Raw genomic sequence first — 26,507 nt, 5'->3', positions numbered from 1 at the left:
AATACTTGCAATATGAATGTGTAAAAGCCTTGTAAATAAATATTAATTTCTTAACGTATTTTACAATTGGGTATAAGAACTTAAATATAGAAAAATTGATATAAGTTCTTTGATTACTGGCATGTTATCTTTCAAATTCTATACATAAAATATCTTATTAAAAAATTCGAAAAAATGATTGTTTGGCCAAAATTTTGAGTTCTTAAACCATAGTATTGTGGCATAAATCCTCGAGTGGCGTAAATATTGGAGTTACAATATTGTATAAGTTCTATTTTAATTTGTTCGTAATCATGTGAAATATCTAAAAAAATATTATAATGATACCTTTTAATCTAATTTAGTCTAATTTGAAATTGATGTTGTAATTAATATACGATAAATATATATATGCCTCTTTCATATTGAACGAAATTGAGTAAAAGAGGAATATAATTAACGTTCTCACTCATCATCTGAAGAAGAAGTATTGAAAATGGACAATCTACTCAAAAGTACTCATGTGCATTTTTGCGTTTACATTATCGTTTATCAGTGAAAAAATGAGTATTGGAAACGGGCAATAAATATACGCATACTCGCGTATATTCGTCATCGTTTCCTTCATGATATACTGCGAATGCTTGAGAGTGCAAGAAATGAGCAAGGACAAGCTAAAATTGGTCATATGAAGTGTAAAAATGATGTAAAATTTTTATAAGAGGTGCTTTATATGAAATAGTTATGTAATTAATAAAACCGATATTGACAGCTTTAAGAAAGAAAAATATACAATATACATAATAATTGAAAATATATATGTCTCGAAAATTTTGTCTCGAAGCATAGTGACTGTATAGAGGTATTGAATTATGCAGTTGGTAGTATGCTTTTTCCCTTATTTATATATTGTATGTTATGTCATATATGTAACACACATACAAGTGTGCGCGCAAAATACATTTATACATATATATAATAACTTGCATCGTCGCCTTTATGACGCGACTTCGCGATAACTGTAATGGCCACTCTCGCAACGCGCAGCCCCATTACAGTCACATTATTTCACAGTTGATATCCACCCTTCTTTTAAAAAGCGCATCTTGACTCGGCAACACAAATCCCCTTGTGGGCGATAAAGATCTATAATGTGCTGTTTCTGTGCTGAATCTTTTTATCACTGCACTTTTAGTCTCTTCAAGGAAATATCATTTATTGTTAGTTATATTATGTAACTATCATAATCAGGCCCGTCAACTAGTGTGGAATTACAGAGCACTTCACATCCAAAATTTAATTTACTATGGAAATCTATCTTTTTAAAATGTATGCGCGCGCGCGGATGCGCCGAACGATATTTGTGATGGCAGTACAATTACGCATAGCAGAGATTCAACTTTTAGAAAACATTTATACCGTAATCATGTGCCGTATGCCGTTATCTGTAAGAATCGATTAAGTCGAGCATTCCTCTTTTACAATTGAATGAGAGGGAAATACTCGAATGTGATTAATCAATTCTTACAAATTACGCGCGGTTACGATCAATATAGATGATTACAAATATAGATGATGATATGTCGATGGATATGGTCAAGGCAGAAATTTGAGTTTATGTAAATATTAAAAAAACATGGTCAGAATTCCACGCTGCATATACTAATCAATGACCATCCTATACTGATAATTGCTACCAAATCGGACAGAAAATATGATTTTAAACAAAAAAAAATAGATTTAGTATTTCAGCTACATTAATTTAATGTTTATATATTTTAATAAATAAAGTTTATAATTGTTTTTATTTATAATTATACATAGCTTTATTTTGAATTATTACTTCCGAATCATTTAAATAAGGGTTGCGGTTATGGCCGGTAAAAGCCGGTAATTTTATATAATTTGCGTGAAAATACTTGTGTTCCGGAATGGTCGTTAATTTGAATATCTTCTCGGCGATGGTAAGCAAATAGCTCATAGATACCGAGCCGTCACCGTTCAAAATATGCAGATATTTCGCTTCTGCTCTAATCACGCTATCTATCTCAGATGACACGCGACCCCCTTTGCGCGACATCTGAAAAGTTGACAATCGCGCACACGCGATCCGCGTGTGAACATTCAGTTCGCTTCCCGATCCCGATCAATACGGATTATCTATCGCTATTCATTCGTAACGCTTTTTCTTGAATTATTAAGTGCACCACATCGAAGTTCTGTCGTGTATTAACGCTGCCTTTGTCATGTAACGTTTTGAGTATACACATATCGCGAGAGCTCTCAGCGCGAGAATTATTTGAATCTCTGGCGAGATTTGCCGGTCTCGTTACTGCTCGCAATACACTTTCTTTCGCACAGCTGTGAGAAGTTACTCGATTCGTATCAAGTGCGAATTACCTGTGCACGCTTCTAACTGAACGCATTAATTATCGGATTATGAGTAACGCTTACCGCCTGCTTCGAATAAATCTTGATTCAACTCAACAATAAATTTTGAATTGTTACAACAAAGAGAATCGTCGTTATTTATACACCGTCTTGGCGAGCGAATCTTCCATATAAGATGATTTGTGACACCAGTGTCACAAACACATAAATATATTTTGGTCCTTCGAGTCGGATCGTCGTGAAGGAAAGTTATTGTTTGCTTTATTCTCGAACATTCCGGTACCTTTCCGTTGGAAATCATGTCGTTTCTCGACGATGAATATACAGAACTAGCAGATGGGCGCCATATCTCGCAGACTCACTAATTTTAAGAAGCTGGGACAAGCCAAGATGACGTGACATAACGCCTCAAGGAGACCTTCGCCAAATTCCAGGAGTTGGATTGCAAAATTACGCTGGCGGACGTGAAAGTAAAGGCAATCCATGCGTACTTCATCCAGAACTACTTCCTGACATGTGAGGACCACGAAGTTGCCGACTACATGGCTGAGGTACTGGACTGTCACGAAGTCCGCAAATTTCGCTGCACATGACGTAAGTGGTCTTAATCGTTCCGGTCATCGTCGCATCTTCCGAGAATCAATCTGCCGACCTTCGACGGAAATTTCGACAAATGGGAAAGCTTTCGCGACAAATTTAAATCGATGATCCATGATGATCAAAGTAACGAATGTCGAGCGCATGCATTATTTGTGTTCATGTATGAAGGGCGATGCAAGTAATCTTTGATCATCTCGGGATAATCAATGATAATTTCACTATCGCGTGGAATATTTCTTGTTTCCCGACGACAATAAACGTCGCCTTATCACGATACATTTACAATCACTTTTCAATTTACCGTCGCTTACGACAGAAACTTCCAACGATCTTCGCACACTTTGCGATCAAACCAATAAAGCGACTCAAGTAATCTCGGTTGTGCTACTAAACATTGGGATGATTGGCTTTTCTGGTTGCACAAAAGCTCGATAAGTTATCGCGAAAAGCTTGGGAACTTAAACTCGGAGATACTGTAGATTATCGCGAATTTGATCAATTTCTCGCATCTCACATTCGACGCAATTGCACCCACGAATGCAACGGAGAAGTCACAGACGACCTCCAAAAGGAAAACTCTCGCCTTACATCGTGTCTACCGTTCCGTTCTTGTGCCCATTACGCAAAGCAAACTATCTATTGTATCAATGTTTTACGTTTTTCAAGCAAACTCTATCCCAACGTTTTGAATTCATTAAGAATCAGAAACGCTGTGTGAACTGTTTCAGTACGAAGCATGCTATGAAAGACAAATTCTCACACGTGTCGACAGTGTAGTAAACGGCATCACACGTTGTTACATTATAATAATTCCGTTAAGCCTGTTGACACTAAACAACCGTCAACGTCCGCACCCACGAGTAGCGAGAATGTAACCGCCGTCGCTACGCACTTATTATGAAAACCGTAGCATCTTCAAAATCTTGCTCGCGACCGCGCGTGCGAATTTATTTGCCTCATAAACATTTTGTCACTGTTTGCGCGCTCCTGGATCAAGGGTCCGTCTCTACGTTTATCTCCGAATCGTTTGCTCAAATTGCATATGCCTTTCGAGAATTAATCGCTCCGTTTTCATTACCGGCATTAACGAAATGTAGTCCGTCGTGCGTCCAAATTACGATTACTCGCGACGGACCTACTTATACTATGACCGCGTTTATACTTCGATCATTAACCAAATATTTACCGAATCGAATCGATACCGCGTATGATTGGAAACACGTCGTAGGACTCAAACTGGCCGGTCACGATTCTATGAGTTCGAATCCGATCAATATCATAATCAGTGCAGATCTATTCGGCATGCACGTTCTCGATGGTGTTTGAAAAGGTTCCGAACATGAGCCTACCGCGCAAAATATGATTCTCGGCTGGATTCTTTCTGGACCAATAGCCTCGTTTCCGACTACTGAGTCAATTTCCGCACTTGCGCATCACGGAGTTATTCTTGAAACTCTCGATCGCGATCTTCGTCACTTTTGGGAGATTGAGGAAGTGCCTCAGAAAGCTCCTCGGAACTCTGAGGAGCACCAGTGCGAAGAGTACTTCCGAGCCACATATTCCCGTACACCGAAAGAACGCTATGTCGTCCGTCTACCGTTTAAAAACGGATTACTTATCTCGATAGGTGAATTGCGCTCTATTGCTGTTTCGAGCTTTCATCGCTTGGAACAACGCTTAATTTGAGACCCAATTAACGCTTATAGTATCGCGAATTTCTCGCAGAGTACGAAACATTCGATTATATGACCAAAAGCCTACCGACAGAAATTGTCAAAGCAAACTTATTATATTCCACATCACGTTGTCTTACGTAACAGCAGTGCAATCACGCTTACAAATGATCTTTAACGCTTCATGTCGCACAAACGGGACATCGTTAAATGACCATATGCACATTGGTCCTAAACTTCAGAGGGATTTAGCTACTGTCCTAATGCAGTGGCGCTGTTTTACCGACGATATCGCCAAAATATATCGACAAATCTTAGTAGACTCCCGAGACACCTACTATCAGCGCATTGTGTGGCAACCTACCTCTGGTGGACCAATTACAGATAACTACCTTCTTACCGTTACCTACAGCACAGCCGCCACTCCCTACTTAGCCCTTCGGATCTTAAAACAACTCATAGACGATGAAGGTGCCGAATTTCCGCTCGCGGTTTCCGTTTTACGTCATCAAACCTATGTTGCGCTTTTGGCGCAGATTCTTGTTCAAACACGCGATCAATTGATTAAGTTACTAAAGAAAGGAGGCTTTCGCCTTCGAAAAGCTCTCGGGTGAGCAACGTCATCGCTCTATTGTCCCGCGGATCATGGTTTAGTCACTCATAAGGTTCTTCAAAACAAGAACCTTAATGTCTTAGGAATACTCTGGAATCCTAAACTAGGTATCTTTCAATTCCGCATAATACCATCATCACTCGAACGAGCCATTCTGTCGATCATCACTAAGTTTTTCGATTCTTTAGGATGGGCTACTCCCGTCAGTATTACTGCCAAAATTTTTATGCAGTAACTGTGGTCCCTCCAATGCCGGTGCGATGATGAAATTCCTAGCCAACTTCTTGATTGCTAGTCCGATTATCATCAACGACTTCCGTGTTTCAATGTCATTAGCATTCTGCGCTGGACTATTTACGGATCTCATACTCTACACTGCGCCCTTCACGGGTTTTTTGACGCATCGACTGCGGCTTTCGCAGTATATTTTCGTACCGTTAATATGGACGACTCAATCACGTCTTTCTTCTCGCCGCCAAATCAAAAGTGATCCCTCTTAAAACAATCAGCGTCTCGCGATTGGAGTTGTTCGCTGTGTTGCTTCTCGCTCGCTTGATGTATTTCACGTGTCCAGCGCTCCAACTTCCGAATTTCGAGTGTCACTACTGGATGGACTCCACCTTTACCTGGCTGAATCACCTTTCCGATGGAAAACCTTCGTCGCCAATCGCATTTCGGTGTAATCATTCCTTTCTGGAGTTTCATGGCGTCATGTTCCGACGTACACCAATCCCGCGGACTACGCGTCTCGCGGTCTCGCTCCTGATCTTTTCAAGACACATGCTTTATGGTGATCAGGCCCTCCATGGTTGCATTCTCCCGAGTTCTGGCCGAACTCGTACCTCTCGATATTTCTCTCGAACAATGTTCAGAGCCTCCGATATGTGCCTTGCACGCTACGCCCAATTGGGATTTTGTGTCGCGTTATTCTTCGTGGCCAAAATTGTTACGAACTACCGCTTATTTGTACGGTTTCTAAATCGACGCTCTAAAAATCCGCAAGCGAATATCGCGACTTTGCTCCCCGAAGAAATTCAGAACGCCAAACGCTACTGGCCATGCAATCCAACATGTTTCCGAATGAGATCGCGACTCTAAATCATAAGTGCCTGGTATCGAAGACGAGCCCGTTCTTTGTTCTCAATCCTTATGGACGAGGATGGATTTATTCGCATTCGAGGAAGACTCTGTTGAGCTTGCCTCCCAGAAGCGACGAGGAATCCCATCGTCTTACGCGCGCACCCGCTGTTGATCCTCATTATCTAGCGCCATCATCTTCGAACGTTGCCGATTCTCAATTAACTCTCGCATCATTGCGACACGAATTCTCGATTCTCCGCGTCACTGTTCGATCCGTTCTTTATAAGTACATATCATGCACGCGTGAACGCGCCACCATGCCCGTCGAACTCATGGGCGACCTCTCGGCTGCGAGAGTCAATCGAATCGCTCGCGCCTTTGTTCATATCGGCATGGATTATGCAGATCCGATCGCTATTCGAACGACTCCCGGTCGAGGGCATAAATCGTAAAAGGCCTATATCGCTTTATTCGTATGCCTCACGACCAAAGCTCTACACTTAGAGCTCGTCAGCGATTATATCTCTCCTATCTTTATCGCAGCGTATCAACGATTTCTCTCCGAGGATTATTGATGTCCATGTATTCCGATAACGGAATTACGTTTCACAGCGCCAATCGCGAATTGTCCAATGCACATGCAAAAGCAATTCGTGATCCTAACTTCCGAAACCGACTCGCTGCAGATGGAACTGCGTGACACTTCCTACCCTCTGCGTCGCTGCACTTCGGCGGCCTGTGGGAGGCCGGCATTAAAAGTGTCAAACATCATTTAAAATGATGCATTGGCCATACGCTAACTTTTGAAGAGATATCCACGCTCCTCTGTCGGAGGCGTGCCTTAATTCACGCTCGATCGCTCCCATTTCCGATTAACTCGACAATTATCACGCTCTGACTGTCGGTCATTTTTTGGCGAAATCTTATCGCTCCCGCCGAACTAAGCATGCTTGACTTAAACGAAAATAGACTTTCGCGTTGGCAAATGGTTCAATAAATAACCGAAGGTTTTGGAGGTCTTGGTTTGGTGATTACTTGCATACCCTTCAATAACGTCCAAAATGGCGTGTTGTCCAGCGACTGGCCAAAGTCGGCCAAATCGTTCTTGTGTATAACCCTTTGGCTCCACCGAGCCAATGGGAATTTGACCGAATCATGACGTGTTATCCCGGTGATGACGGTGATAACTGCCGTGACTGTAAAAACAAATCGTTCCGAGTACCGGCGACCAATTATAAAACTTTGTTTTCTACCCGTTACGCTCAATACCGAAGAGTAAAAATTCCATCATGGCGGAGTTTTCGTTGCACGTATCTGATGTTACCGGTATCGCGAACCGTAAGCTTTGATTGTATTGCGTTCCGATCTTTGTATTCTATATTGAATCATTTTCACTGTTATATCATTATTGTATCTGATGTGCTTTGATGCGGATTATTTCGAATGCCTACATTCGAGGCGATATGTTCCGGAATAATCATTAATTTGAATATCTTCTGGCGATGGTAAGCAAACAACTCATAGACACTGTTACTTATCAGCGTCAGAGCTGTATGGCTTAGTGACAGGAAGTTTACCAACTCGGAGGAGAGATCAGGTCTGAGCTCGAGACAAGGAGCGCCCTAATATTTTTTTTCTGTTGTCATCAATTATTTATACTATACAAGCTCCTACAAAATCTTAAGGGCTGCGCACAATGAAAGGAATAGGCAACAGGGAATAAGAATTTCAACCTATTAATCATGTATTATAGAACACAGTTTCTGATAGGTTGAAATTCTCTGTTTTTTCTGTTCCCTATTCTTATCATTGTGCGCAGTCCCTTATAGTCCTCTATAGGAATCCATGAAAAAATCCATGGGAATTTATAGCAAGATAAAAGGTTCCCATGACCTGTCAAATTTACCATGGTTAGATAAATTCATAGGAAAATTCCCTATAGGAATTTGCAGCAGGGAAGAATTAATGTTCTTCGACAACTTGCTTCGTTGATTCTTATATACTCAGTTAATTAAATTGAAATCATAATATAGTACCAATATAAAATAAAGGCATAAATAATAGATAGGTTATATATTCTTGACGCTTCCACGGGTGCTTTCTATATAAAGATTATGCATTTCGCAGGTTTTTTCCGTGTCCAGATCCATTCTTGGAATGCCAACGTTTCATGAACGTTGCAGTCCACTTCATTAAGGCGAGGAGCAGTCTGATACTGAGCTATTCCTCCGGGCCGTTTTTTTTTTATATTATGCTACTTAGTGGTGGGGGGGGAAGGAGAAGAGAATTGTGTGTAGGGGAGGGGGGGGGAGAGATGGGGGAAATCGGTCTTCAATAACCGGGAGAATGGTTTTCCATATTTTATTTATGTGTAGTTATTTTCTTATGTTTTTTATCTCTATGCTTCTCTATACTTTCTTCTCACAGTTATTTATGTTTTTATATCTCTATGGCTTCTCTATACTTTCTTGGAAGATATGATGTAATATTGGCTATTGTGGTCGTTTTGCCAAACAGTATTTGATGTCCTGTTTCGATATTGTGATACTTTCCTGATAATGCTAATTGCGTGACATGTTTTAGCCTGACATCACGTTCTTTTATCCGTTGGTTGATCATTCTCCCGGTTTTTCCAATGTATACATGCCCGCAAAAACAAGGTACTTTGTATATTCCTGCGGAGCTGAGTGGAGATGATCTTTAGAATTTCTTAAGATATTTGTCCTATCTTTTTGGGTGGTTTTAAGATAGTTCGAATATTATGTTATTTGTTTAATATCCTGCCAATCTGATCTATTGTTCCTTCGACATATGGGAGAATGGATCGGATCCTTTCGTCTGATTGTATGTCAAAAACGTTGTCTTGTTTGCATTTTTTTTGATTGTCTTGATTATGTTTTTTTTGTCGTGTTTGTTTTTCTGTAAGGCTAATTTTAAGTAATTGAGTTCTGTCTATAGGTGCTCTTTGTCAGAGATGGTAAAAGTTCTATGTACAAGTGAATTGATTGCAGACTATTTTTATGCTGGGTGGTGGTGCGACTCGACATGTAGGTATCTATCTATGTGTATTGGTTTTCTGTACATTTGATGGCCTAAGGTACCGTCAGCTTTCTTAGAGACAAGAACATCTAGAAAAAGGAGTTTTCCATTTTTTTCCATCACTACAATTCTCAAATCAACAAAAAGGAACGGCTTAGAGGAACAGCTCAGTATCAGGCTGCTCCTCGCCCTGATGAAGTGGACTGCAAGATTCACGAAACGTTGACATTCCAAGAATGGATCTGGACATGGAGAAAACTTGCAAAACGCATAATCTGTTTATAGATAGGTTGTATGTAAATTATCCTTACTATTCTTTCTGATTTCTGCGGCGTAAATCCTCTCGCAGTGTAATTATTGGAGTTATGCTATTGTGTACATAAATTCTATTTCAATTTATTTATATTTATATAAAATATCTAAAAAAAAATATTATATGATACTTTTTTGTTTGCATAATTTAAAATTGATGTGGTAATTAATATGTACAATAAATGTATAACTTTTTTAACGTGCCTCTTTCGTATTGGACGAAATTAAGTAAAAGAGGAATGTAATTAAAGTTCTCACACACGTCAAAAAAAGAAGTATTGAAAATCGCTCAATCCATTCAAAAGTACTCATGTGCATATGTATATTGTCGTTTATCAGTGGAAAAACGAGTATTAAGATTTTCATGCTGAAAAGCTCGAGTCACGTGATCAAAATTGACGTTTGATATTCGTCAATTTCTATCACGTGATTTATTTTGATGCTGAAAATGAGTGTCAAGTGTCGGCATGAAAAGGCACCTTTAGAATCGATATCCTTAAAAATATTTATACGCATACTCACGTATACTCATCATTGTTTCTTCGCGATTCACACTGTGAACGCTTGGGAGTGTAAAGAAACGGATATGAACGATCTTAAAATGGTCTGAAAGCAATTCATATGATGTGTAAAAATGGTGAAAAATGTTTATAAAATTTTTATAAAATTAATTATAGGCTTTCTACAACAAGCTAAGTTTTATTTATCTAAGTTTTAAGGAAATTAATCGATCATAGTCGCCTATTCTTTACATTTGACTGTTATTGATTTCTTACGGCTTATATTATGTTTCTTACTTAAGCTTATGTAATGACTTATTGTAGGAAGCCTCTAACACAAAAGGATTACTTGAGCTGAACTAGTTCAAATGAAAATGAAAATAAAATTGTCATAAATAAAAATATATGTCATAATTAAAAATAATTAAAAATATTATGAATATGTTAAAAATATATTGATATAATGATTTTTTTTGTAAATATTATCTAGAAAATGTGCATAATAATTTTTAATAGAATGATGGTGTGAAAGGGATAAAACCGCGCGTGTGTTCACGTTTGGAAAATAATTAGTTACCTCTAAATTGATATTATTTATCGAAGCGATTGGCAATCTTTGAACGATCGTTTCTTCGGAATCCGTGATCTGAACAGATACTTATATCGCGTAATGCGAACCAAGATCTCGTTATAAAAGCCGACTGGTTGTTGCCCCGGAATTGAAGCCATTGAAATTCTGCGTGTCCTCCGATTCCGATATAATAAAGATTATACCGTATATACTCATATCCGATCATTAATGTTCCTCCGCGTGGAAGAAAAGTGCGCGTGGGATTTGAAAACTCCATTTATTTATCTACATGGAAAACGTTATTGCGTTTTTTAAATAACATGACTAGCTCTTGATGATATTGAGGTTTCCGGTCCTTTTGCCTCTCATTAGCGTTCGCTAATTAATTAGCAATTAGGAGAATTGAAATTCTACTGACAAATGCGAAAACACACGATCCAATGTTATTAATATTATTAAGTAAATTATTAAAATCACGGAATTATTATATTATTCATTTTATCGCGTCTATAATACTATTATAGTATTTATTTACAAAATATTTTAGTAACATTATTTATCTATATACGTATAAAGAGTAAATAATTTCATTTATTCTATTTCGTAAAATAATTATAAAAATATTTAGATTAGATAAAATACAGTTAATATAAGCATTTATTGTTGCAAATTACGTATTAGATACATATATGTAGATGTAATTTAGATGATATATGATTATACATACGGATATATGTAAAACTTAGTTAATTATTATTCTAAATAAAGGAAAAAAACAAGTGATTGCAGCAAGAGTAAAACAAGTGGTTACGTAACGCTATATTATTTGTATATATACTCGATTTTGTATGTTATTTAGCACGATATAAGTATCAAAATAGCAAGTACAACATATATGATAATAACGATGATAGAATGATATAAAAGCGGCGAATGCTGCTGCGCGTCGTCGTAAAAATAGCGCTGGCTAGTCTTATTATCGGCTTGAATTACATGCTCCGTTCATCATATAATCACGACGATGTATCGCAATGCAATACATCAGTAATCAGCATGCACACATTATTATTGTATAATAAAAAAAATTTTAGTTAAACCATAGACATTTTCTTTTCGAGAAATTTTGAATAAAAATTATGTGTACAAAGTATTTTAAGTAAAGTTTTACAAGATTTTCTATTTAAAATTATCAAAAACAATAAGACAAATTTTTTAATCTATTGAGAAGGGCCCGAGGTTCAACGGATTCAGTGCACTCAGGCAGCCGTTTGCAAGAACGGCTAACGACCGTTGACATGTATTTAAAAGTAATTGTATAACCGATTTTTATATTGATTTTCATATGAAAATCGTGGTAGGTTTTATTTGGATTTAATGAAAATTGGTATGGATTGTTTTAATATAACAGTAAAAAAAGACGGCGTGAAAAGCGGGACGCTTTGCAATAACCTTTGAAACGGCGCGCGGCATTGAGATTTTTTTGAGTAGCAGACAGGATATTATTTTGATCGTTAAAAAAAAAAGCAAAAGAAACAATTCTAAATTTTTTAATAAAATAATAATGTAAATGTTCGCAGTTTTTGGTAGGTTTCTTTAAATTTGATGATATTCATTTAAAATATTTTTTCCTATGATGCATAATTAAAAAGATTTTGACTTGACTTTTAAAGTATTTTTAATAAAATTTTGAAAAATTTGAGGCTAAAGTTATAAAAAAGGTATTTTAATTTTTTAGTATAATATTAGGTGGTAATCTGTATCTCGTCTACGCGTGATACAGATTATTAAAGACATCTATTGAAAAAATAATGGATTTCTTTTTACTATACCTAATACTTATCATGCTATAACTATGATTTATACATGTGGAAAAGTTTTATTTTATTTCAAAATTTATAATTATAATTTCAAATTCTCAAAATTAACGTGATAGAGTATTTTGCAATTTAAAAATTGTATTGTAAATATTATAAGAAATAATTTCTTTTTTTTTGTTAAATTATTTATTATATATATTAATTTTTATATAATTTTTCATATAGCAATAATGTATTCTTTTTTTGTTTTAGGTGATGTGACGGTGAGAACGCAGTGTCGCGGTGTCACGTACTTTTCTTGAAAGTCAGTTAATTTTTTAATTAACCGTTTAATTATTTATATGATATATTCCTTTGGCATATTTTTTCGTGAGTGCTTAAAGCACGGTAAAAGTGCCTCGAGTGACCAGTTTTAAAAATCTGTGCTTGCAAAATAATAATACGCCAATATATTGTAATGTTTAGTTTTTCTTTGTGAATATCCCGAGCTCTGGCCGATGGGAGATGTTTCGTAAGTGCAAGTTGCAGCAACACGATAACTGTCGACCGCTCGATATATATAGATAACGCATACAATCGTAGAAAGTCACAGGAAAAATTTAAATGTAAATTGAATTTAAAATGCGAAGAATATAGATTGAAAAGAAAATTTGAAAATGAAAACAATGACAACAAGGAGTCAAAGAACTTTAGAAAGATAATAACAGACACATCCTTTGAATTATCGATTGACGATTGATTAACAATAGATTATGTTGGAAGACTTAAAAGGACGAAAAGCTTTTTAAAGAAAGTATTCAAGAAAGATGACGAAAAATAAAATGATAGATTGCTATTAAAGATCTATCCCGGTGAAGAGAAATACCGAGCGGTATCTAGATGTGAAGAAAGATATTCAAGAAGAGTTTTTGTCATTGAGGGACAATATTTAAAGAAAGCATTATTGGACAATACAAACAATCAGCAAAGTTTCATATTACAAAAAGAAAATATAAGAAAAAATTTAGAGGAAGATATTTAAAAGAAAAATATTCAAAAGAAAGCTAAAAGAAATTGTAAGAGTCCAGAGCTAGTGAAGAATATACAGGAAAACTCATGATTGTTGCAAGAAGATATTGAGGACAGTTCATTATTAATGGAACAAAAATATTCAAGAAGAAGAATTATTAGCTGAAGGAGAAAAACCAGTTAAAATATTTGATCAGAAAAATACAACAGAAAAGAAATAATCATCATGATTCTTTATTGAAGGACGAGGGGACCAATAAAGACGTTAATAAAAATCTTCTGTTGTCAAAGAAGAATGCAGAAAAATATTTGTTGATGAAAACAGATTGTAAAAAATAATTGACAGAAAAATATGTTAAGAAAGATTTATCGTCACCAAAGGATATCCAAAGGAATATATCTAATGAGATTTTCCAATGAAAAATATTGAAAAAACTAAATTATTCTTAAAGAAATACATTCAAAAAAATGCATGGCTGACAAGAAATAATATCAAAAAGAGTCAATATTTAATAAATCAAAGTATGGTCGGCAATTTATTAGCAAAAAAAAATTTCAATTGGTTTACTAATACAATTAACGAAAATAAACTTACAAAAGGATTTAAAATTATCAAAGAGTGTCTTTGAAGAAAACATATTTTAATAGAGAAAGATTTTCGTAAAACTCCACAATTAGCACCCAAAAATTCTTTAGAAAAATTCACAGAGAAAAGACATTCCTAATGATCCAGAATTACAGTTAATAAGAATTATTCAAAATGACTCTTTTCTAGAAGAATCTTACATCTTTAGTTGAAAAAGAGAAAGATATTCCTGTAATTTCACAATCATAGTTAATAGAAAGGGGCATTTCAGAAAATTTGTTGAGCCCTTATTCTCCTAGGAAAGCCTTTTTTTTAGCTAAGCAAGATATTTCTTTTTCTAAAGAAGGACAAGGCATTTCTGAAAAAGCAATTAACGAAAAACATTGTTCAGAATAATTTTTCTTGGTCGGAAAAACATTTTTTTTGAAGTGAAAGATATATTTTTTCAATCAAGGAAAAGGAAGAGCTATTACAACAAGAAGAAGAATCATCTAGAACAATTTTTTCGTGAAAAGAAAACTGTTAATTATTACTGATGATCAAGCAGCATCCATCCTTTCCTTAAGACTTCAACAAATTACGAGAGATTCAATACCTCTCCCTTATCAATCTATCGTTCATAAACGCTATCTTCCAAAGGATATTCAGCAAGCTCTTCAGGGATTTGGGAAGAAAGCGCGAAAAGGAAACAATAGTATTTGCAAAGTCAAGCTATCACCTCCACTGGAAGAGGACTGGCAGGGTCAAGAGTCAACGGGATTCGATAACAGCGGGTCAGCTGATAAATGCGATTCGATCGTGAAATATAAATTTATGATTCCAAATCACTATGCGAAGCATCAGTTGATCGCGGAAACACCAGAAGAACATATTAAAATCTGCAAGATTTTTTTTTATTTTGAACATAAATACTAATAGACATTTCCGAAAAAGTTTTACTAGCTGACTCCATCGTGGAATCCATTGAAAGTGTGACAGAATGTTCGAATTTTGAAAAATATTCTAAGAGAAGCCCGAAGAATTCGTTAACCATCTATATATATAAGGAAAAAGATTTTGGTGAAAACTTGAAATATCAAATCAAAGTGTAAGAATTCGAAAAAATATTGAAAGAATCAATTATTAAGATAAAAGATTTCTGAAGAGATCTTGACAAATCAAGTTACAAAAAAAGATATTAATAATTTGCTTATCTTGAAGATAATAGACCTTGAAATTTCATATCATCAACAATTAATTCAAAGAAGTTTACAAAACCCCTTTGAATTGTTCCTTATAAATCATCAATTTGGTAATATATACTATAAATTTACAATTACTATTAATAGTATATTTTAAAACGGATCATGAAAAAAAAGCATCTTAATGAACCTACTTAATAAGATAAAGAATTCGATTACAAAGATAAAAAATTCAGAAAAAATTTTAAAAAATTCATCCGTTAAGATATATGCTCACACATTTAAAAAAATCGATAATCTTGAAGTTTTAAATAAGCAATGATTGATTAAAAAATCATTTTTATATATTGTCAATCGGATAATTCGCAGTTGCCATTAATTGAGCAAAAATTATTGGAGAAAGAGAAGATACATAGAAGAACGATCAGCAAGAAGCCCAATAAAAATACTAAAATGAGACTAAATGTTAGACTTATTCGTATTCGTGACAAGTTGGTTCTATGTTTGAGTGCACTCGCCATCGTGTTCACGTTATTGTTAGTGATGGATTTACAGATGGACTTGGGCTACAGTGGCCATCATTTGAATCCCAGCCATGCTCGAGTCCGAATCGGTGATCCGCCGGAGACTGATACCGTTTACAACAATTTCCGTCGGAAATTTCTTCAACGAGGTAACGGCAGTCGCGAACAGGCTAATAATGACGTAACGCCCATTATTGAAAAATCAAAGAAAAGCGGAGTAATGTCATTGTCATCAATAAAAAAGCATGATGATTTCTCGGATTTGATGGACTTGATAGTGAACGGGTATGCAGTAAACGTTGATGAAGGAGTGGCAATAATTAGCAGAGAGGACAGAGAATATAATCCGACGATCGGAGAATTGAGAAAGATGATATTGAAGTGAGTATAACGAAATTAAGTAAATTCTTATCATATAGTACAATATTGAAATAAAAAATATTATATAAAAAATGTCAATATTTGTAAAAAAGATCTCAGAAATTACATTTTATAACAATTGAATCCATATAAGAAACATATGCTATGCTTTTATGTTTCTTAAATATCCTTTTCATTTTCAACTTGTTGATTTAATTATAGAATATTTACGTGCAACAATTAATTTTACTATAAAATATTTAAGTCACCAAAAAATATAATATTATATATATATATATATACCAGCTTGATCAAAAAGTTTCCGGAAGAGACCACCAGGTGATGCTCTGAATCAGCTGATTTGAGTTCTTTTTTTTAGCTAGGTTGCCACATCTATCATTGACATTTCCATCAAATTTTATCGCCATAGCTTGACATTTGTAAAAATTACGCCGTCTTGAGTACATCTACCTCTGCGCGTGTTTTCGATTTTTTACAGTTTTAAAAATGGAGTTGAATTTGCAACAACGAGTTTGCAACAACGAATACCATCCAACAGCCATCGAATTCACCCGATATGGCTCCCTGTGATTTTTTTCTGTTCGATCGAGTCAAAAAACCTGTGGGGAACGCGTTTTAACAGCCGAAAGGAGGTAATGGAAAAATCGAAGACGGCTCTGATGGCTATACCAATAATAGAGTTCCAGAAATGTTTCGAGAGCTGGATCAAGCGCTGGCATAAGTGCGTTGCAGTCGCTGGAGAGTACTTTGAAGGGGACAATATCACTTTTGATGAATAAACTTGTATTTTGAATTTTCTGAATGAATTCCGGAAACTTTTTAATCAAGCTAGATATATACATATATACACACACACACATATATATATATATATATATATATATATATATATATATATTACATATTATATATTTCTAATGTTTAATTTATTTACTTAATTGAAATTTTCTAAATTTTTAAACTTCTCATGTTTTCAATTATATCTTTTATTGTTAATAGAATTATTTTTATGTGGTAACAGAAGCAGAAGGTTTTTTTTCTTTATAATAAAATACTTTTCACTAATTGTAAGCCTTAAACTTATCACTCTTGTCTAATTTCTATTAATTCTTTGCCTACTTATATAATTTTTCAACGTATAATTTTTTATCTTTTCTTCTACAATGGGAGAACGGAGTTGTGGAATGCGAGTCGGTGTCGCATGCACGAGTGCGTTTGCCGTTTGCAAACGTAATTATACCGATGACAGTCGGAACGAACATACGTAATCTCAGCGTGCATGTATGTATTTATTTACATGTACACACACATACAACGGAAATGTTGATACAGGTGCGCGATGTTCCATGGCACCTTCGTGGAACGTTGGAATTACATTTCGTTATAATCAAGTGGTGAGAACGCAAAGGTTGTTGTTGGTCTATTCGATCTCACATTATTGTTTCACCTTTCTAGAATGATTCTCACTTCATTAATTCAACTTTTGGAGACATTGTTATCAAAAGAATAGAATAAAATGGGACGTTACTTGTTCATCAAATTTTAGTGACTCTTATTTATTTTAGCATGTATCTTTTTATCTTTACACACATTTTCTAAATTTTCTCAATCTTATTCACAATACTGAAATGTACACATAACATAATTTTTTATGAAGTTCAAAGTCTTGCTTTATTGATATTATTTTGATACATTTTGAGACATGAAAGTGACATTATGAACGTGATGCAGTGATGACGGAAGCACAATGATTGCAATTCCGATGGCGTCCTATTTCCGTGACGATATGTAATTATCAAAGATAGCACTTAGAATTGCATATTTAATAAAACTTAAACAAAATTTTATTTCACTTTTGTTATATTATATTTATTGGGTTAACCTCATTTAATACATATGATAATTCACGATGGAATTCGAAATATAATTTTATTTATAATTTTATGTATCAAATTATATATATATACAGTCTTCAAGCATTAATAGGTACGTTGAAAATGTAAAAAAAAAACGGGTTTTACTTGTAGCTTTATTTGTAACCATTCATAGGTTACAAAAAAATGCAAATAAAATCGTAGTTGATCATTTTTCCAAAATATCTCAAAATTAAATTTTCTAATATTTGTAGACATATAAAATCATGAAATGTTATGTTGGATCATATTACATATAATGTGTATGTGCATTATTATGTGTGTGTGCGTTATTATATGTATCTTATGCACGTAACAAAGTTACACATATACAATTCTAATTAAATTAGTAAATATACCATATACTCTTTTTCAGTTTATCCCAGAATCGTAGACGCGGCGTAGATGCGGTGGATAATCTTATTTTTGTTTTATTGAAAACAATAAATAAAAGGAATATAGAGCCACAATGCTAGGTCTATTTTGCAATAAATCTTGTATTTAAAATAATTCAGTTAATAATATAAAGAAACTAATCATAAACGTTTCAAAAGATTTCATAAAATATTTGTTCGAATTTGCAATTATATTGCGGATTCTTTTAAGTTAAAATTTGTTTCTTGTTAGTACATGCTAGTACAAGAGAGAGTCCCAACTCTTAATATAAATAATTGTGATGCAACAAAGTGTCAGAATAGATAGTTAAAATGAAATTTGGAATCATTATATAATTATTTTAATATTATTAATCCGTATTTAATACAATAGTACATCTAGGATACTTTAGATTCCTCGCAATAGCAAAACGTCTTGTAGGAGATGGAAAATATCTCTAAATAGTCTAAAGGAGTGTGCATGTTTATCTAAATCTAAAAAATTTTGGCAAAGTATTTATTAAAATAAGGGAGAGTGAAATGAAGGATAAAAGTGGAAGAGTGAAATATCCCCTAAGAGGGGATATCGTTGGACAGTATCGAAAGATAAATGTCAAGTAATCGTTTCGTGTCGCTTTATTTGTTTAATTCAAACTTTCGTTTGTTGATATATATCATTTCCGATATGTGTTTATGAAAAGATGATTCTGAATCCATAATATTATCCCAATCTAATCTGTGATTATTTTCTAACTGATGGCAGGAAACCACGGATAAAAAACAAATAGATTTTTTAATATTAACTATGTGTGCTCTTTCATTCAGGTTTTAAGTTTCCTCTTAGTTTGAGTCCAACATACGAGAATCAAAATCTAAGCAATTTATTTTGTATTCTATTTCACATTGATTCATAATATCTAATCGATCTTTTCCTGTTTCTCAGAGGGAATTCATAGGTTTATAAGTCGTGTTAAAGTCAAATTTGTTTGAGATAATTTTGAATTTTTCCGAAATGTCTTTTAGGTATGGAACAGTAAACAATTTTTTTGTGTCAAATTCAATACGTTAATCGTTATATTTAATCGTTACTGTGTCCATTATTTATATTACACTTAGATTTTTTGATAAATATGTAGTGTGTAAGAGACTACCCTACAATAACTTTAATCTTGATATATTGTATATTGTCCAGGTTATGTCCTTGAGGGATCATGAATAAATCCGTTACTTGTTATTCGTTAAAAAGTTATTAATAAAAAAAATATCATAAATATTAGATAATTTTTTGACACTTTATATGTTATACCATAGATTATGAGCTTTTGTACATCGTGCTAAAGATATTTATATGCTATATAACAAAAATTACCAAGTATAAATTGTAAATGGTTTTAAGGCAAAACATTTACAATACGCTTCGTAAAAATTTACATTTTAATACAGATTAGTTATCATCGTATTATTATATTTTGGTACGTATAACTTCCAAGAATTATCAAGCTTTCTAAATTAATTTTTGTATAGAATTAAAAACTGCACTATTAAAGTACATATGTATTATATAATATGTATACGTCTCTCATCTATTTTCGTCTTCGAATCCAATTTTGGAGTCAGTAAACAATCTCATAATGCTGTGCTCTTTATTCTATTCTGTGCGATCTTTTAATTATGAGAATTTGAACTCTCCGTCGCATCTATCTGTTGTTGCTGTGTTTTGCTAATGAGCTTTAGTGGCGTTTAAAAAAAAATAAGAACATTATTGGATATTGCTTATTAATTACTATACTGCTTGGTAAAATTATTATGAGCTGCTAAGTTGCAGATTAAAAATATCGTGTCATATTGTAAAATTTATATGAAATAGAACTGGAAAGGATACGGGCAGTAGGAGTCAAGCGTAGAAGACGTCGCGCAAATAATATACTTATGAAGTGTGAAACTTTATTCACTAAAACGCGCTTACATGTTTCGACTCACTTTTGAGCCTTCCTCAGAGACAACATAAACTAACTATATATAAAAACTGTGAATAAAAGTTATTCTGTCATTGAACTACCCTACATCGAGAATTTAAATGTCGGAATTAAAACCAAAAAGAATGAAAGAAAAAGGAAAAAGAAAAAAAAATTAGAAAATATCGTAAAATAGAATACTAATTTATCAAACAACTTTAAGATTATAATTAATTCTTCAGCAAATATAAGGACGCTCACCATGCTCACATAGCACCACATTACTATAAAAATAATTCAATTTCGCAAACATTACTATAAAAATAATTCAAGCTCTCGATAATATGGGCCAGTCAGTATCAAACACAGTGAGTCATCTTTTTGTTTTTTAGCTAGTAATTTTCCGAGATAATAAATGGAAAAATGTAACATTAAAGCGTTAATCAATTCCAAGAACAAGAAAGTTAGAAAGTAATCGATAAACACATCAGAAAGACTCAGTCGTTCGCATTACTGCATATGAACGACACTGACTGATTAGACGTGACAACAACTCAAACCCCTCCATATCCGTCTGCAGGTTGAGTCCATGCGTCTGTCTCCTGATGAATATTATCTCCGAAATCAATCTCTTCCTGTAGTGAGGCTCATCCTCGTCCAGTATTGTAATGTTGTCTCAATCGGAATCATGGCCTTTTTGAAACCGATGCTTCGTTATGACATTACGAGTAGACGCGTTCCATCGGATATAGTTCTTATGCTCCGTATTTCTTGAACTCAGCTATCTACACATCTGTCCCACATAACTTGCATCGCAACTCTTATACGAGATCTTGTAAACAACATTCGACTTCTTGTCACGCGATAAAGGTCCTTATGCACCTTAATGAATTCTCGCAATTTATTAGTACTATAAACAATACCTTCATACGCTCGCTATTCAATCTACTAAACTTCTTAATAATATCATGAACGAAAGGAACAGCGAACCAACGTTGCATTACTTCAACCCTATTAACAACACTCTTCCTGCTATTAGCCATAGTAATTTTCTTCAAACGATTGTTGATATTCTCAAATATAAAGTTCAATGAATAATCATCTTCTCTAACAACTTTAATAATGAAACACAAATTATCAAGGTGAAATTTAGGGTTCGAAAGCAAAAATATCCTATCAATTAATTCCGCGATTGTATCTATTTTTTGAGAAACTGGGTGCTGTGACTAAAAATTCAAATATCTACCCGAAAAAGTCGGCTTGTGGTACCAATTGAACTCTATATCCCCTCAAATCTATATTATTTAACTCATTATCCCTAATCATTGTAACATCCAAAAAATTCAATCTATTACCCTCTATCTCCATAGTGAACTGAAGTTTAGGATGCTGAGATTAAAAATATCAAGAATGGAACTAACCGAAGACGCAGGTCCCGCCAATAATATGTTGTCAACAAACCTATAGTATAAAAGGACAACGGAAACCGAATCGAAGACAAAGCTCTAATCTCCAGCTTTCGCATAACTAGATCCGCGATGACGGGAGATAACGGAACCCATAGGAGTCCTGTAATTCTGCCTATATATAACACTAAAAACAAAGTAGAATCTAAAACAAACTGAACCCCTTTGATGAATTCTTCCTCCGGTAATCAACAATCTCTAGAAATAAATCGCCAATGGTCTTTAATACAGTCCATTGCATATCTCAATGGAGACGTTAATGAAGATGTTCACAACATCCAGTGACATTAATTGAAATTCATTCAAACGTCTCTCTACATCAAGTTCCTTAACAAGTTTAAAACTATTTTCGATATGACTATCTACTTTAGGAATTGTTTTTATAATAATTTTATGAAGAGAGAGAAACATCATTAACGAATACAAAAAGCTATTTATCAAAGAAACTATTCTTGTGATTTTTCGCCTTAAGAGTGCCTTCTGATGCATGTATTCATGGTAGGTGTTTTTTATTTGTTGTCTGGCATGCAGACAACAAATAAATTTCTCCTTTTGCACAGAGGAGGTACCTCTGTACAAAAAGAAAAATGGGGGAAATCGTTTTTGACTTTTTTAGAAATTTTTAAGTTGTTCAAGGGTGATTTTTCGCTTATAAGGATACTTTCCGACGCATGTATTGGAGTTGGGTGTTTTTTATTTGTTGTCTGGCATGCAGAAGTACCTGTGTGCAAAAGGAGAAATCGTTTTGAAAAAATCGCTTCAAGAACATTCCAAACTTCAATCAGTTATTTTAGCCATCGGTTGTATATGTTGGGTAATACTAATGTCGGCGGTACTGTAATTTTTAAGTTTTGTAATTTGAAAAGTTCTTAATGAAAAATAACTTTATTATAGTGTTTTGAAAAGCTCTGATACTAGCTATTCTGAAATAAAAAATAAGATGTTTTGTTTAAAAAAATCGATTTGAACTTGATTTGACTTTGACGAGGCCATCCAAACTAATAAGATCAGTAAATAGATCATTTTAAACTATACTTTTATATGTATTAAATATGAAATATTACATATTATATTTTACAATGAATATTATATGAAATATTTTTTAATTTATAAATACTTACTTTTCAAGATATTTAAGAGGTCCAGGACTTTTCGAATACTCTGTATAATGTTTTTGAACTATTCATTTCGTCACCCATGAGCAATAAGCATTCCCGTAACTAGATGGAAGTGGCGCATTTTCTCGCAATTAAATAGAATAAAAGGCACATTATGATGAAATTTGTATTCTTGTTCTATTATAATGAAATAATTTTTTGAAGTTTCCTTATGAATAAAGAAGCTCGCCTTGAAATTTAGAAAATTATTATACAATTACAAAATTATCTTGAAGAATAACTTTTTTTTTTCTTAAAGCAAGTTTTAAGATTACCTTAAACAAAAGTTTAAAGTATCCAAATTCACGTTACAAAAATGTTACAATTTGAGTTGTAAATTAAATGTAAATCAAGCGGATCATTTCTTGTTTTTGGAACGTTACAGAAATACAATTCTGGAATTAAAGTTATAACGTTCCTAACATTGCAGGCAAGTTTTACAAATGTTGAAACGTTGCAAATGTGATGTCGCATATAAAGGTAATCAACTTAGGATATTTTTGATTTTTGAGACGTTATCAAAACATTTATCTGACAAAACGCAAAACGTCGCATGTAATGTAATGTTACAAAAACATTGTTGCAACATAATTTTATTTAAATATACATTATCAATCCAGTATTGTTATCCGTTGTCACTTATTAGCTGACAACTGCTTAAATACAATATAAGTAACATTGATGTGAATTTATGTAATAAAATAATTTATTGTTGTAAAAAGATAGAAATATGATTGAATATACAATACTATTTTGGTCATTTTTTAACCATTATTGCAGGCTTTTAATTACATTGATTTCTAATCATAACCAAAACTGCGTTCGAAAATATAACTCAAGTGTCTCCAAGTATTTTATTCTCATTTAACATCTAGTTAACAACAAGGATAAAATTTGGGTAGTATTTTCGAACACAACTCGAATTATTATTTAAATCAATCTGTATATGTATTCTTAAGTATTACATAAATTTTTTAATTGTAATAGTATAACTATAATTCTATGAAAGAAAAATATTGAAAAGGAGAATTATGAAAATAATGAGAGACTAAAAAACGAATAAAATGGACAAACACTATACAGTGTGTCTACAACACTGTTCGTAAAAGGAAATGTAGTTGTGAGACATCCTGTAAATAGTAAATATAAAAATTGCCTCATCAAAAATTCATCTTTATTTGAAGTAAAATTATTTGCTTTAAATAGTTATACTATTACAATTAAAAAATTTATGTAATACTTAAGAATACATATACAGATTGATTTAAATAATAATTCGAGTTGTGTTCGAAAATACTACCCAAATTTTATCCTTGTTGTTAACTAGATGTTAAATGAGAATAAAATACTTGGAGACACTTGAGTTATATTTTCGAACGCAGTTTTGGTTATGATTAGAAATCAATGTAATTAAAAGCCTGCAATAATGGTTAAAAAATGACCAATCACAAGTAAGCATAGTCGCACTTTAATAAAAAAATTATAAATAGAATAGATTAGAGGCCCTCTAATGTATTCTATTTACAATAAAATAATAAAGACTCATAACTGTTTAACAACAAATAATTATAATATTCGATTGTTTGCACAGAAAGACAATAAATCTTAATAACGACCAAAAATCGAGCACAATAAGATGTTAAATTAAAAAAATTATATGTATTTATATAAAGATTATAAGTTAACATACAAAAACATTTCTATTCAACACAGCCTTCATCGGTTTGATAATAAATTCAACCATACATTCTATCGCAATAATTATATATGACAATTCATGTTATCCGCCAGACAGCAGTTACAGACCACTAAACATGATAGAATTGTTTAGGTACATCATGTTCATCGTGAATACAGTTAAGATGTAAAATTATCGTTTTAATAATAAAAATTTTCGTTTAAGAGGATCCTAAAGCCATCTGTGTATTACCGATTAAATCATATAATTTTTGTATAACAAATACTTTTTTATCTTTCATTGATTCGAAAATCCTTTTTCAAGATTAAAGTATACGCATTAATACATGTTTGTAAAGTGGAGTTTATGCTGAGGACGACCAAAAATTTCAAAATTGATATATTTTTTACCATTTCTTAATGTAACATAGCGTCTCAAGCCGTGACAACATTTACTTGATACAAAAATTTTGTAACCTGTACTCACGAAATAGTAATTCACAAACACGTAGTTTGCACGAACAAATAACGTCGAGTTCTTAGAATTAGACGAATTTAGGTGACGAATTTATTTATCGCGACGAATTTATACGAAAATTGACACGAACGTGCGATTGTGTGTATCATAGATATATATGAGATATTGATGTGGTAATACATAAAGACATGTTGGTGCACTGGAAAAATAGCGACTTCTGTTTTGATTGGTGACTTTGTCGGAGTTCGAGTTTCACTTTAGGATCCCCTTAACAGGAGAATCAACATTAAATGATATTAATATAGTCGAAGATGTAAGATGACAAGTCACGATATGAAAAGTAATTAATATCAAATATGACGATGTCTGGCATAACTTTTAATGTTATTATTATTGTCGAGTCCCAAAGATGACTCCATTAACTGTTTAACATATTTTAAAATTACTAATACTTTACTATAATAACTACCTTTTAATAAAATTAATCAAATATATAAAATTGTAAAAATATTAATAATTCAAGAAGGACTACATAAAATTCTTTGAAATACGTATCGTATTGTACTATGATTACTATGATTTTTAAAGTAAATTTTAAGAGAAAATTCTCTCCGCATATAATTAGTTATTGCACTAAAAGTGCATTTCAAAATTAAGGAATTACGCTTTGATCGCCTAAAAATTATAGGTAATTTTGGAAATTTTTTTTAACGAAACAATAAAAGTAATGAAAAAAATTTCAAGGCTTTTATAGTACAAGTCTTTAAAAATAAAATCTTTTTTTGTTCTTCTTTAAAACAAAATGACGACGCTGAAGCCGTTTTAATGCATGTCGTGTTGCTGTGCTCAAATCGACGTTGCAAAGATTTGATTCTCGGTTGAATCTATAAGAAAAAGAAAAACAATTCTTATTTCCTACATAATATGTATTATAGAATTAAATATAAAAAGGCTAATCAGAACAAGTAAAAAAATTTGATATATTTGACATATTTTAATATATACATAGAATTATTTATTTAATTTATAATAGTTCAAACAGTTTGATTCATACTTCGGAGACTCCACTTTGAAGTTTTCCTCATGTATGTATTAAAATATGTCAAAAGTTTTTTATTGCACCTGACAACTGCACCGTTGCTCTCATTAGTCTTTTTAGATTTAATTTTTATTCGGAGAACCCTTCCTAAATTTTATGTATAATACTAAAGAAGTACGGATATTTCGAAATA

General features: G+C 33.2%; 1 protein-coding gene across 8 annotated transcripts in view; it reads left to right on the top strand.

Moving 5' to 3' along the window:
- The window catches only part of LOC105149251 (extracellular serine/threonine protein CG31145), a 318,959-nt gene that overhangs the window by 71,060 nt on the left and 221,392 nt on the right, over positions 1-26,507 (top strand). For 6 of the 8 annotated variants that reach the window (XM_087405143.1, XM_087405150.1, XM_087405154.1 and 3 more), the window contains one exon: positions 12,828-16,255. The exons of the other annotated variants lie outside the window; for them this stretch is intronic. In XM_087405143.1, the coding sequence (XP_087261269.1) occupies positions 15,804-16,255 (452 nt within the window). In that variant the 5' untranslated portion in view covers positions 12,828-15,803. The remainder of the gene's footprint in view (positions 1-12,827; positions 16,256-26,507) is intronic. 8 annotated transcript variants of the gene reach the window in all.

This window comes from Acromyrmex echinatior, chromosome 1 (genome assembly GCF_024713525.1).
Source record: "Acromyrmex echinatior isolate Ae372 chromosome 1, ASM2471352v2, whole genome shotgun sequence".
NCBI lineage: Eukaryota > Metazoa > Arthropoda > Insecta > Hymenoptera > Formicidae > Acromyrmex > Acromyrmex echinatior.
The sequence above is the reverse complement of the archived record's forward strand: the minus strand, read 5'-3'. Positions and strand labels throughout refer to the sequence as shown.